This window comes from Tenrec ecaudatus, chromosome 10, assembly GCF_050624435.1.
Source record: "Tenrec ecaudatus isolate mTenEca1 chromosome 10, mTenEca1.hap1, whole genome shotgun sequence".
NCBI lineage: Eukaryota > Metazoa > Chordata > Mammalia > Afrosoricida > Tenrecidae > Tenrec > Tenrec ecaudatus.
The window spans coordinates 1646310-1659756 of NC_134539.1; the positions used below are offsets into that span (position 1 = coordinate 1646310).

General features: G+C 66.1%; 1 protein-coding gene across 4 annotated transcripts; it reads right to left on the reverse strand.

Moving 5' to 3' along the window:
* Positions 1–399: 399 nt before the first annotated feature.
* Positions 400–12171, reverse strand: SNAPC4 (small nuclear RNA activating complex polypeptide 4). 4 transcript variants are annotated; one of them, XM_075559808.1, is made up of 24 exons: positions 12089–12171; positions 11154–11309; positions 10871–10917; positions 9847–10023; positions 9642–9767; positions 9497–9575; positions 9296–9377; positions 8815–8919; positions 8648–8720; positions 8235–8399; positions 7716–7863; positions 7536–7642; positions 7355–7449; positions 6940–7034; positions 6306–6385; positions 5775–6179; positions 5321–5377; positions 4961–5174; positions 4645–4715; positions 4345–4434; positions 3938–3953; positions 1774–3641; positions 1360–1449; positions 401–1239 (listed from the first exon to the last, which is right to left on the reverse strand). In XM_075559808.1, exons 2-23 carry the CDS (start codon positions 11281–11283, stop codon positions 1363–1365), a joined length of 4317 nt encoding a protein of 1438 aa, XP_075415923.1. In that variant the 5' UTR covers positions 11284–11309; positions 12089–12171; the 3' UTR covers positions 401–1239; positions 1360–1362. The 4 variants fall into 4 exon arrangements, with proteins under 4 accessions (XP_075415924.1, XP_075415923.1, XP_075415922.1 ...); XM_075559807.1 differs by having other exon boundaries at positions 12076–12157; XM_075559806.1 differs by lacking the exon at positions 12089–12171 and adding an exon at positions 11875–12068.
* Between the last annotated feature and the right edge of the window lie 1276 nt (positions 12172–13447).

Genomic DNA, 13447 nt, shown 5'->3' on the forward strand with positions numbered 1-13447 from the left:
GCTGGGCTGCTGCCCTAGCCTGGTACTCAGGAGGGTGGAGCTAGGGCCCTGGCACTTCCTGTGGCCCACAGGGGAAGTGGGAGTGTACTCTGAGGGAAACCTCAGGAAAGCACTGGAGCCCCCGCCTCCCCAGCACAGCAATGACCGGTGCTCGAGCGGGAACCAAGGCCTCCCCAGGGCTGGACTGGGGGCGGTCAGTCTCGCCACTCTGGCCCAGACACCGGTTTCTGGAGGCTTCCCCAGTGGGGGACTCACTACAAAAGGCTGTTCCGGGGCCTAAAGCCTCACCCAGACTCCCCTGTCCCCATGCACATGAGGGGGCAGGGACAGACAAGTCTCAGGGGGCAGCTGGCTGGCCACGCCTCTGCCCCAGGAGGGGGATCCTCAGCGTCCTTGGCCAGCACAACCTGTTGGCCAGGTCCCCGGGTCAGGCTGTCGCAACACTTGTTGGAAAGGGGCGGAGACACCTCCTGGTGCACACACCCCTCTGCCTAGATTCTCTGGGCCCTGCACCCGCCTGCGGCGAGCTGGACACCAGCTGATGAGGAACCGTGACGTGGTTGGGGTGTGCGTGGCGGGGCAGACTGGTGTCCCACCATGTGGACCAGGACAAGCCACTGTGCCTCACCAGTCAAGCCCCCAAGGGCTGGGACACAGGCACATCAAGCACTGGGCAACGAGCGAGGAGCACAGGGCCGGCAGTCATTGTGCGCAGTGTTGGGCAGACGGCAGTGTGCGCGCGCGCATGCGTGTCCTGGACACCAGCCCTGCTACGTGGACTGGAGACCCTGGAGGGGGTGTGGCTCGCAGCGTGGTTTCCCTCTGCCCATTGGAAGTGTCTCCCTGGGAGGCCGAGCTCCCTGCTGCCTGCAGGGGCAGTGGGAGGAGCCAGGAGGGCCGCCCCTCGCCCTCCCGCCCCTCACCCTCCCCAGCACAGAGGGCGCTGCTTCTCGGTGAGGAGACAGGCCTGCCTTTATTCTCTACAACGTTCACGGTGCACTTGCCACAGTGGCTTGCTGAGCCCTAGGGACCCGTGGGGGGCGGGGCGGGGGGCGGGGCACCAGGGCGCTGGGGGAGAGGCTGACGGCGGGCTCGCTCCCGGACGGCGTGTCTGCGCATTCGTCTGCAGGGCCTCTCCCAGCCTGGGCCGACAGCACGTGGCTGGACGGCTGCTCCGGTGACAGGGACGTGGCACTACAGACGGGTCCTGGCACAGGCATCCCAAGTGGCCGCGGAGACCTGAAGATGGAGGCACCTGGTTCACATATGCCCTCCAACGTGGGGCCTGCGTCCAGGCAGGAGGCAGCTCTGGAGGCCGCCTCTGCCCCCAGAACTAGGGGAGCCCCTCCCTGGGCTCACTGCTCAGGACAACCGCCTCCGCTTCCGGCTGTGCCTTGTCCTCAGGGACCAGAGGTCATCTGGGATATCTGAGCAGCAAGATGCAGACACCTGGCCAAGGAGATGGGTGATCCTCAGGCCTGGATGAAGTCAGGCTGACCTGAGCCCCAGGGGAGCTGTCTGAGGCAGGACTGAGGCACTAGCCTGGAGAGGATGGTCCTATAGGCCACCAAAGGTCTGTGGACATGCACAAGCCAGGCCCCAGCTGGACCACAACCTGCCCTGCCCCAGCCAGGGACAGCTGCAGATGTGAGCTGCCTCATGGGGTGGGTCCTGAGGGAAGGAGTCCTCCCCTAGGAGCACCCCCCCACCCCCAAGGTTCCTTTCTCCCTTGCACCCACCAACCAGGACCCCTCCCTCTCCAAGGCCACCTACCTGAGGCACCGTCCCATCAGGAAGTGTGGGATCCTCCAGGTCCTCACACTCACTGTCGGAGTCCAGCCTGGGGGTGACCGACAGGGTGGTGGGGATGCCATGTGGGGGGAGGGTGGCCAGGAGCGCAGACAGGGAGAAAGTGGCCAGGAAGCGGGCCTTGAGCAGCAGGTAGGCTGGGCTGTCCCCAAGCTGGGCATGCACCATCTCCCGGGTAGCCACTACGGCTCCGGCAGGGGGCAGCTCCTGGTAGCCGGGCACCAGGGTGGCCGCCTCCTGTGCCAAGGAGTCCTTGTGGAGCAGGAGGCTGGCCAGGGTCCGCAGGGTACACAGCGTGGGGGGCTGGTAGGGCAGCCTGCTCCCTAGGGGTGGCACACATACCCCCTGCTGGCTTCTCAGCCAGGCCTGGGTGGGCCCTGGGCCCTCCAAGGAGATGAGGCTAGTGTCCAAGGCACCCTTCTTGGGGCCAGGTGGGGGTGGCTGCTCTGGGACCAGAAGGCCTCCTGTCTCTGAGGGGGCGCCAGGTATCCCCTTGGGACCACTTCGGCCAGCCCCACTGTGGGGGGGCAGCTCTGCTTCAGAGGGGCCCGATGGGAATGTGGCCTGGGAGGGTGTTTCATGGGGCGGAGGGGGCAGAGCACTATTTCTGGGAGATGGAGGCCTGGGGGCCAAGGCTGGGTCTGCAGAGGTCCCTGTAGGGCTGAGAGAGGCAGGGGACACCCCAGGGGCCGAGACTGCAGGGACCCCTGCAGGCCCTTGAAGGGCAGGGGGTGTCGCAGGGGCTAAGACTTCAGGTGCTCCTCCAGGCCCTTGAGGGGCAGGGGGTGTCCCAGGGGCTAAGACTGCAGGGGTCCCTGCAGGGCTGTGAGGGGCAGGGGGTGTCCCAGGAGCTAAGACTGCAGGGGTCCCTGCAGGCCCTTGAGGGGCAGGGGGTGTCCCAGGGGCTGAGACTGCAGCGGTCCCTGCAGGGCTGTGAGGGGCAGGGGGTGTCCCAGGAGCTAAGACTGCAGGGCTGTGAGGGGCAGAGGGTGTCCCAGGGGCTGAGACTGGGTCTGCAGAAGCCCCCGCAGGGCTGAGAGAGATAGGGGATGTTGCAGGGGCTGAGACTGGGTCTGCAGGGGTCCCTGCAGGGCTATGAGGGGCAGAGAGCGTCCCGGGGGCCGAGGCTGAGGGCAGCAGGGTCAGCGAGAGCCCTGAGGCCGAGGCTACTGTGGGCCTAGGCAGGTGCGCTACTGTGGGCCCAGGCAGGTGCACCACAGCTGGCACAGACATGGGCAGCAGCCCCTGGGTGGTGAGCACCCAGGTGACAGGCAAGGAGGTGTTGGCTGCCACAGGAGGCGTCAGCAGGCGAAGGGCAGGCCACCTCGCAGGGCTGGGGGCTGCAGGGAGGAGGGGTGGTAGTTCGGGCGGGCCCTGCTTCCGGGTCGTGCCGGGGACAGGGACATGATGTCTGGAGGCCTGGTGGACAGAGGTCCTGGCCCCCGTGGTCCCCCCTGTGCTGGCTGGGGTCTGTGACCCCTGTGAGGACCCAGCACAGATCCCAAGTCCTGGGAGTGGCTGGTTGCAGACAGCAGGGCCTGCGGTTGTCAGGCCTCGGGGGGTGGTCTGCAGGGCGGGCAGGGGCGTCCCACGTGCAGGGAGCAGCATCTGAACAGCGGGTGGCTGCATGTGTTGGGTGGCCCTCCTGGCCCGGGCCTCCCTCAGCCTCTTCTCCCGAAGCAGCTCCGACACAGTCTTAGGCTTGGGCCGGGGGCCCGAGGGGCCCAGCTGCGGGGTGGGCTGGGGCTGGCAGGATCCCTGGGCCCCACGGTCCTTGTGGCCAGCACTCTGCTTTGTCGTGTCTTGAGCTGGCCTGGCTGGGAAGAGGCCTCCTGTAGGGAGCAAGGCCACCCAGGGACCTGCCACCAGTTTCATGCCAGGCATGCCCACCCCCGGCCCGCCAGCCCCAGGCAGCAGCAATGTCTGGGCAGCCCTGGCCTGTCCCGTGGGCTGCCTCCGCCCCATCCCTGACCACCTCAAAAGGGAGTGGGCACCACCTCTGCCTCCTCCCTCCTGGGACTGGGTACCGGGTCAACCTCTCCCGCCCAGTCCCTGCTTGGGACTCAGAAGAGATCCGCCAGCCTCCCTGCTGGGCCATGTGCCTGGGCAGAGATGTACAGGGCCGTACCTGGGCTGGGCCTGGCCTGGAGAGAGAGGGGGGCAGCTCTCAGCATCCACTCCGCCCTCCCGCAGCCCACCGCACCAGGAATCCCTACATGCAGAACCCGGGGCCTCTGCCTAGAAGACCCTGGCTTTGCCCCGACACTTGCATGGTGGGGGCGTCTAGGGGCTCACCATCTGGAGAGCACAATGGGGCTAGACCTAAGCCTCTGACCGGTGACCCAGCTTCTCAGGCTATCAGGGGTGACAGGCTAGGCTTGATGCTCTCTAGGTCAGAGGACACAGTAGGGGGAGGGGGGGTTCAGTCACCAGCATCTGGCCCTGCCCACAGTAGCCTGGGAAACACTGGGTCCTGGCAGCTGTGCCCAGAGCTGCTCATGCTGGGCTGCAGAGGGAAGGGCACCCATAGCCCACCTGCAGGCAGCGTGGTGCGGCGGGGCTGGGTGGCGGGTTCTTCCGCTCCCCGATGACCTCCAGGCAGCCATCAGTGTCAATCTGCAGCAGCTGAAGGGGAGCAGCATGGAGATCCTGCCTGAGACCCCGCCTTCCTACAGGCTGAGGCCAATTGTGCTCACAGACTAGGTCTTGGGGTGCACGAGGCCAACACCTGCCCTGCACAGGCCCTGCTCTTGCTCCCCACCGCCCCCACCCCCACCGTGGTGGACAAGCCTATAGAAAACCGCCCAGCAGGGCAGCCCCGCCCGAGGCCCGCACCTGGATCAGCAGCGCAAACACCGGCGTGCTGGTCAGCTGCACACTCTGTAGCTGCTTCTGGACACCATCGGCTGAGGATGGGGGGCTGTCAGGGATGGGGTTCTGGCCGGGCACCTCTCCCCACCCCAAGGCACCCGACAGCAGGACATGCTCTGGGGAGGGGCAGCTCCTCCACACAGGCCCCAGGCCACGCACGAGGCCCACGAGGGTGGGCACAGCTGCCCAGGACCACCGCATCTATGCCTGCAAACTGTCCACACCGCCCCCAGCTCCCACCACAGGCCACTCCACCCATCCCACACGCGGCCACCAGCACCTTTGGTGGGCACGGCAGGCCTCTGAGGTGTCTGAGTGTGGGGCAGGACCACTCTGTCCACCCAGGGGCCCACGGCCATCAGGAGGTGGCGGGTGAGCAGCCTTCTCTGCAGGGCGTGCCTCTGTCTGCGGCGCTGCTGCCTGTCCAGGATGGAGCTGGGCCACAGGCGCCGCACCGGGGGGCCCGCCAGGTCTGGCTGGGGCAGCTGCTCCTTCTGCAGGAGGGAAGTGGAGGATGGTGAGGGTGGGGGTTGGACGTGCACAGGTATGACACACGTGTTTACACGGGGGCACTCCCGTGTTCTACGACCTCACACGCACACATGACCTGTGTTCCCCAGTGTGCAGAGGGCAGGCTCACCAGCTCGTGAGCCCGCTGTACTGTTTCCAGGGGCGCCTTCTGCAGGTGGGTCCTGGTCTGAGGAGAGGGGGGGTGGGGCTGGGGCTGGCTCTTCTCAGCCTGCCCGGCAGTCAAGGAAGACACCGCAGTCCTGGCACCCGCAGATGGGCCAGACCGCAGCACGGACCCCCATCACCGAGCGCCCCAGATGCCATTTCCCACTGCCTGACTGTGCCCCCAACCCCACCAGGGGAGGCCACCTGTCCAGCGGCTGTGGGAGGCATGGGCACTGGGGCTGCCCAAGCAGGGGCCACCTTGCAGGTGTAGGACCCATCCTCGTGGCCTGGCTCACCGGGGCTGCCCTCAGTGGGCAGGGCTGCAGTGGGCACTGGGGTAGTGGTGAGGCTTCGGGTCAGCACCGAGAGGAGGTGATGCTGTACCCATGGCCTGAGCATGGCCCCGCGTTGCAGCCTACCTCATCCCCTGGCTCCTGGTCTCGGGACGGGCAAGTGTCTGTGGAGCCTGGGATGCCGCTGTGGGTCCCTGAGGCGGGCACTTTCTTGCTTTGGCAGGCAGCCTCGGCCTCCCGGGGGATGCCGGTGAGGGCCAGCGGCCGGCGCGACCGATCCCGGGAGCGCCCTTCCCTCGGCGCTGGGCCGCTCTGCCTTGCAGGAACCCACAGGTCCATGCTGGGCACCGTGTAAGAGGCTGTCTGGCCACTGCCGCGGGGCCCCGGCCTGTGGTCCGGCTCAGCCTCTGTGTCCTCGCTGTTGCTGCTGCTGCTGCCCAGGTCCTCGCCCTCCGTGCTGTCTGAGCTACTGGAGCTCCACCTCATGCTCCGCCGCGGCTGCCTCCGCCCTCGCCGGCCCCTTCGCTTCTTCTGTGGACAGCCAGGAGGGCGTGTGCCTGAGACCACGGCAACAAGGGGACCCTTTGGGGTTTCCACCGTGCCCGCCAGCCTCTGGGAGAAGGGTCGTGACCAGAGGCCCTGTGCCACCTCCCTTACCCTAAGCATGACCTTCCATTTGCTGAGACACTGGGAGCCCGTCCGGTGGGGCAGCTCTGCTGCAATCTTTGCCCAGTGGCCTAGGGAAGCAACAGGACACAGAGCCCAGGGGCTAGGGCACACGGCCTGCCCCGCCCAGGTCCCTGCCTGCCTCCCCCACCCCCGACCCCAGACCCTGCAGCATGGGGCTACAGCCCCTCCTGGGGGTCCTGGCAAGGCATGTTGGGAGGGTGCCAGCCCAGGCACTGCTCTCTGGGTCAAGCCTGCTTCCACGGTCCAGGGCCCGGGATCCTTCACCTATCTTCCCACACACATCACCCTGGCCTTCAACCCAGCGGGCTGCTAGCAAGGCAAGGGGCGGGACATCAGCTCCTCGTGAGGAACCCCGCAGACACGAGGACACATTCTCAAAGGCTGGTGGGGCGGGTGGGGGGCGAAGGGGGACACGCAGGGCACCTTGACACGCAGGTAGAGTGGCTGAGGAGGCAGTGTGTGGGCCCCCGGACGTTGACTGGCACCTGTGAGCCAGCAACCGGCACGTGGAACAGCTGCTCCACCCACAGAGGGGAGCGTGGGGACCAGTGTCTGCAAGGCCAGAGCACATGAGGGGGTGGGGTGGGAGGGTCGGGCACACCTGCCCCGTGCTTCTCGATCAGCTCCACCAGCTTCTCCTCTTCCTTGGGGTTCCAGCGCCCCTTCCTCAGGTTGAAACGCAGTCTCCTGAGATACCTGGCATCAGCGTGGATACAGACAGACAGACGGCAGCTGAGATGGGAGGCCCCACGAGCCAGTGGGAGTGAGTGAGGCAGACGTACCCCTCCCACAGGAGTCCTCGGACCCAAAACCTAACACCCGTCCCCAGAAGCCCCCTGGCCAAGCACCTGGGTGGCCCTTTTGCATCAGTTGAGCGGGGGTCCCACCTGAAGCTATGCTCGGAGGGTACCCTGCTCTGACATCACACAGAGCCAGAAAAGACCCTCTCTGAGAGCCACAGAACTCCCATGGCAGGAACCCCTCCCTTGGGCAGAAAGACCCCTGGCTGAGCTCACCGGTCCCGGCACTGGGCATCGCTCCGGCCCGGCACCTCCTCCCGGATTTTAAACCAGTCGTGTTCACCGTGCTTGGCGACAGCCTGCAGCAGCTTCTGTGAGGGGAGGGACGCGTGCAGACACTGGGTCTCACCTCCTGGCCCAGGGCGCGCCTAGCCGCGGGCCACCCGGCCCCACTCACAGCGTCCTCCTCGGGGGTCCAGCAGCCCCTCCTCAGGCTGGGGTCCAGGCTCTTGGTCCAACGGTAGATGAGCTGCATGGAGTCCCGGCCCTCCATGTAGTAGACGACTGCAGGCAGGGCCCATCAGAGCAGGCCAGGGCGGCGCCCCCACCTGCCCACCCACCCGGCCCACTGGCCTACTTCTGCGGTAGGGGATGTGGCTGCCGACCCGCATCTCCTGCACCAGCTGGGTGAGCATGCAGTCTTCCTCCTCTGTCCACTCACGGCGCTTCAGGGCCCTGTTGTGCTGCTGGTACTTCTGCAGGCACTGGAATGGGCTGCGCCGCGTCTGCCCGGCCGGCCATGCAGGAGAGGGGTCAGCACTCGGGAGGTGGGAGGAAGAGACCGCCTACCCCTCCTAGCTCGCGCAGTGCAGCACATGCACGCAGGCACACAGGCAGGCGGTGCTTTCTTAAGAGAGCAGCGCTGGGGGTACAACCACTGCCGAGTCTGAAAACGCAACACCCTGAACCGGGCCTGCCTTCCATGCTGCACTCTGGCGGTCAAAAGCCAATCTTTGGGACCTCTCAGGACAGAGCCGCTCGGCACACCTGGAGCCACTCTGGCCGCTGGCCCACAGCTGCCTGTGGTGGGAACTGGAGGGGAGGGGTCCAGCTGCACTGTGAGGGGGAACCCAGAGGGCCCGGGCCGCAGCCTTACCCCCAGCTCCTCGGCTATCTGCTGCCACTGCAGGTGGCCATGCTGGGCGGACAGCACCTGCAGCCGCTCCACCTCCTCCACGCTCCAGGCCTGCTGGTTGATGCTTGGGTGCTCGCAGTTCTGCCAGAACTTCTGGATCTCCTCCGCGCTGCGGCCGCCTTCAAACTGCATAGCAGACCCCTGCTGGGCCCATGGCCGGCATCCTGGGCACACCCCCAGGGCTGGCTTGGGCCGAGCAGCCTGTCCCAACCTCAGTGCTCAGTGCCTAGCTCCACATACCCCCCACCCCGCAAAGCCCCTGGTGGACAACTGGACACAAACTGCACTTGAGCCCTGGCTGGGGGGAGGGTCAGCACCAGGTACCAGGGCTGCAGGCGGGGAGCTGTTGGGGCCCCTCTCTGCCCTGCACTCACGTTCACGTTGGAAATCTTCTCCCAGTCGTGGTTGTCCAGTCTGCTCCCCAGGAGGGCCTCTTCTGGGAGCTGGCTGAAGGAAGGAGGCATGAGAGACCAGGTGGACTTTCCCATTCCCTGCCCCCGATGCCCCACCCACCTGGCCCCATCCCGCAGCCCCGTCTCACTGGATGTCCGCGATGTCCTTCTCTGCGTCCTGGACCTGCTTCTCCAGGAGCTGCTTCTCTGGCTCGCTCGGGGCTCGGCTCTGCTTCTGCTGCAGGTACTCAAGTCTGGGGATGAGCAGGGGGCACATAGGTCACAGGACCCTCCATGATGCACTGCTGTTGGCAGACCTGGTGGCTCAAGCCCTGGGTCCTGGCTTGCCCCCCACCCCTGCAGCAGAGGGCAGGGGGGGGCTCTCACTGTCACCCAGCCCCTTCAACCATGTTACCCACAAGTGTCCCTGGAGCAGCCAAGCCTGTCTGCTGGACCAGTTACCCCACTGGACAGGAGCTCACTCGAGGGGAGCAGGGGCCAAGGACCCAGGACACACCCGGACCCACGCGGCCCCTAGAGGCGGCCAGTTCACAGCAGGGCCTGCTGTCCTCCCCCAGGGCCCCACGTGGTGGTCATGGACATGATATGTCACTTGGTGCCCCGACTCACTTGAGGAGCTTGGGCTGAAGCAGGCGCTGCAGGCGGTCGCTGACCACAGCTTTGCGCAACAGGACCTTCTCCCAGCTCTTCCCTGTGGACACGACACAGCAAGCTGTCAGGGCCAGACACCTACCGTCTCACCCGGCGGCCAGCAGGAGGCACAGAGCTGCCAGGGTGTATGGGCACCGGCCTGGCCCCGCTGGCACTTACACTTGGTGACCAGGAGTTGCTCGAAGGACTTGACGCCCTGGGCCGCCTTCTCCCGCGTGTCCTCGTTGGCCGGGGGGCCCTGCCGAGACTACAGTGTCAGACAGGCACAGACAGCCCCACCGGCCCCCGCCGCCCCGACACTCACCACGCCGGTGACCTTGTCCTTGAAGTATGGTTTCATGAAGTGCCCGATGTACATGTGAGGGGGCAGGCTCTTCCTGCCCTTCACCTTGGGGCCCTTTGCGCCGGCCAGATCCCACATGATCTCCTCCTGCGACAGACACCAAGGAGGGTCAGGTGAGGGGGCGTGTCCCAAGGCTGGCAGCCGGTCAGAGGTGCCCCTGGCCCACCTGCTGTGCACGGTTCTGGGCCAGTAGCAGGTTCACTTCAGCCATCTTCTCCTGCACCACCTCCTGATAGACCATGTTCAGTTGCAGGCAGGTCTCTGGGTCCTCGGGGAGATTTCTGTCCCTGGGCTCCTCCTCTTCTTCTTCCTCGTTGCTGGCCTCATCCCATCTGTCTTCCTCCTAGGTCAGAGCCAGACCCCACAGGCAACTTGGTGGGGTGCAACCTTTGCCCTCCAGGCCTGGCTGCTCCCTGAGGCCCCCGGCCCGCTGTGCTTGGGCCTCAGGAGCTAGCCTGAGGCTTGTCCCCTTCCTCAGCCAGCAGGGTTCACGTCCTCCCGAGATGACCCCCCCAGCCAGCAATGCTGGTCTTTTCAAGGGGACGTGGAGGGGCGTCGTCACTCAGTGGTACATGCGCTTATCAAATGTGCAGGAGACAAGCCAAGGCCCCGCAGCCCTGCCCTGGAGGACAGGCTCCCAGAGCCTGTTGGGCGGTCACCAGCCAACAGGGCTCTGGCATGTTGGCACCTGGGGGTCCACTCAGTTCCCCAGGCATGCAGCCAGCCTGTGCCCTCTGACTCAGTGGAGGAAACATAGGTCAGTGCGTGGCCTCGCCAGGCTGCCCCCCCCCCCCCAGGTGTTGCCAAGGAGAGCACATCCAGGGGTCTTCCAGGTCTGCTCTCCCAGGAGGAGGAATTCGCCAGGCCCTCCTCCCAAGGCACCTTCCCCTTGCTCGGCAGCAGAGGCACAGCGACTCTCTGCGGGTACTGGTGTGGCAAGCAGGGCACCGACGGATGGCATGCAGCTCTGCTCGCCTGCTTCTTGGGCTGGTACCTAGCTGCCACCATGGACAATCACCCTGGCCAGGACACAAGCTCACGGGTGGGGGGGGGCAGCCTGTGTGTTCCTTCCTGGCACACTCTCCTGCTCATGACAGCCCCTGTCCCACCTGCGCTTTAATGCCAAGCCCGCCTGCTCGTGCAGCGCCGGACCGGCAGCCCCGTCGGCAGAGCAGAGAACCCCTGCTTACCATGATGGGGGGGGCAGGGGCGTCTGAGTCCTCACTGCGCAGTGAATCTGTAGAAACACAAGCACAGAGCTGGTGACACTCACGGGCTGTTCAGAAAGGGGCCTCAGTAGTGCCAGGCCTGCACTGGGCACACACGCAGCCTGCCTGCCTGGAGTACCGGGCCCTGGTGCGCTCAAGAAGGGCCTGGGTCACAGGGCCGCAGCTGTGCCAGCAGGGGCGCAGCAGCCAGAGCTGCAGAAGTGCCCTCTCCCCCAGGGCTGTGCCTTCCATGGCAAGAGCTCACCATCGTCAGAACCTGAGTCGAGACTGGACTCAGAGAGATCCAGGCTGACGCCAGAGGAGCCGGGCTCCAGGATCCTCTCCAGCTCCCAGATCTCCTGCGTGATCTTCGCCCGCTCCGAGTCGGAGTCCATGGTGCCTCCCACCCACTCCACGGCGTCTGTGGCAGGGAAGAGGTACAATTCAAGAGGGGGGTGGGCGTCTATGCCCCACCTAGTGGCTCTTCTCTGGGCCACACCAGCCCATCCCCCAGTGCAGAAAGAGCAAGCAATATGGCCAACAGGGGTGGTGGTGGACCCAGGGTGAGGAGCTGGAGGAGTGTGGGGGCAGTTGCGGTTCTGAGTGGTCACAGACTCAAGAACAAGGCGGTGTCCTGCCTGGGCAGCCTAAGGACCTTGTGTAGCATCCCCGTGGGACAGTGGATCCCAAGGGATGGGAAACCGTTACCAGGAGTGCTGGGGTGGGAAGTCTCAAGGGGCAGAGAGCTGCGAGCAGGGTGGGCAAGGCATTCCCCAGGGCAAGTCCGGGACCAGGGCGCACACGCAAGGGCTGAGCCTCCTCCGGGCCCCACAGAAGCTGCCTCAGAGCCGCACGCGAGGCGCCACGATGGGTGACGGGGATCCCCCCACCCCGTAGCAGGGCCGGCGGGACCACGGTGGCAGCCGCCCTCCTATGGCCGCGCGGGGGCGGGGGTCCTCCTGGGATCCCCAGAGCCCAGGACCCACCGCGGAGCACATCCGGTCCCGGCCCCATCCGGACAGTGGGCTCCCTCCGTGCAAGCTGATTCCGACCCGTCTGCACTGCGGGTCGGCGCGGAGGTGGAAGACGCCCGGCAGACAGCGCCCGGCGCGCTCGACCCCCGGGCAGCGGCCACGCGGCCTGTTCCCCGGTACCCAGCACCGCCGCCCCCCACGCCCCGACGCTACCTGCGCAGTTCACCTGACGCGCCGCTCGCTCCGTCGCCCGGGCGACCCGGACCGGGCGCTTCCGGCGGCCCCGCGACTGGAGTGCCGAGGCCGGAAGTCCCGCCTCCCCGCGGCGCAGGGCACGCCGGGACGTTCGCAGAAAGCGAGTGAGCACGTGCTGCCTCCTGGCGGCCGCCGGGGCTCCGCGCGCTCGGGGCGAGCTGGCGAGTTGGTGCTGGCCCGCGGGTCCCCACCAGTGGCCACCGACGAGGAGGGTCCTTATTTCAGGCCATTGGGGCGGGGATGGGAGGAGCCCTTGTCCAGGACCTCAGCTCGCTGCTACTTGGCCAAACCTGTGACTCCCCAGGGGCCGGCCTGGAGCTGGGCCAGGGTCTGCATCCAGCTTGGAGGGGGGGGGTGCTGCCGAGTCCCCTGGCTTGACTCCTGCCGACCTCATCCCTCCCTCCCCCTGGGAGTCTTTCTAGCAGTGGTTCTCAACCTTCCTGATGCTGTGACCCTTTGATACAGCTCCCCACAAAAGTATTTTCATTGCTACTTTGTGACTGACTTTGCTACTGTTGTTTTGGGCAGGTTGCAAGCCGCTGCTCGATAGCCTATTACTGGCAGGGTGGGATCTCCTGGGGAGGCGGCGGTGCAAGTTGTCCATCAGGAACCCCTCACTGAGCTGCACCCTTGGAAGACAAGTGTGCACCTGGAAGGCCCACAGGACTGTCTCCGTCAGAGCCGGAGGTGATTCTTGGCAGTGGGCTGTTGGCCCCTGGGAGCCCACCTCCTTCCACCCGTTTCCACATCACAGGAACCCCATGTCAGACTCAGTGGAGCACTAGGGATGGGTCTCCTGGGGCATCTGGAGGGTACGGCCAGCCAGGGCGGGAGCACCCTCAGCCCCCATCACCAGCTGGGGCAAGGCCATCAGTGGATGGTGCCCCGCGCCCCTCAGACCCCCATCCCCACCTCCGTTGCTCAGCTGGTGTGGCAGAACTTGGGCCTCAGCCCCACCTGGCCCTGGTACGTGTGGGCGCGCTGGCCAGGCCTAGTAAGTGGTACTGGTGTACTCACAGGTGTGCCCAGGGTTAAAGTGACTTGGCAGGTACATTACGCAAATCTCAATTGGCACAACAGCAGCTGCCATGCTAATGTGCAGTTGATGACAGCACCGTTGGCCTGGGCACGCCCAGGCAGGGGCCTCCCTCCCACCTGTACCCCTGGCAGTGACCTGGGCGCCCCCTGACCTTCACCCACGAGACACAGGCTCAACAATGCAAACATCGTTTGAGAAAGTACCTGACCACACCTCAAAAAGATGAGCCCTGACCCTGACATGTGGGGAGCTGATGGGGCCACCCACCAGCCAGCGCCTGCCCCGTGTGCC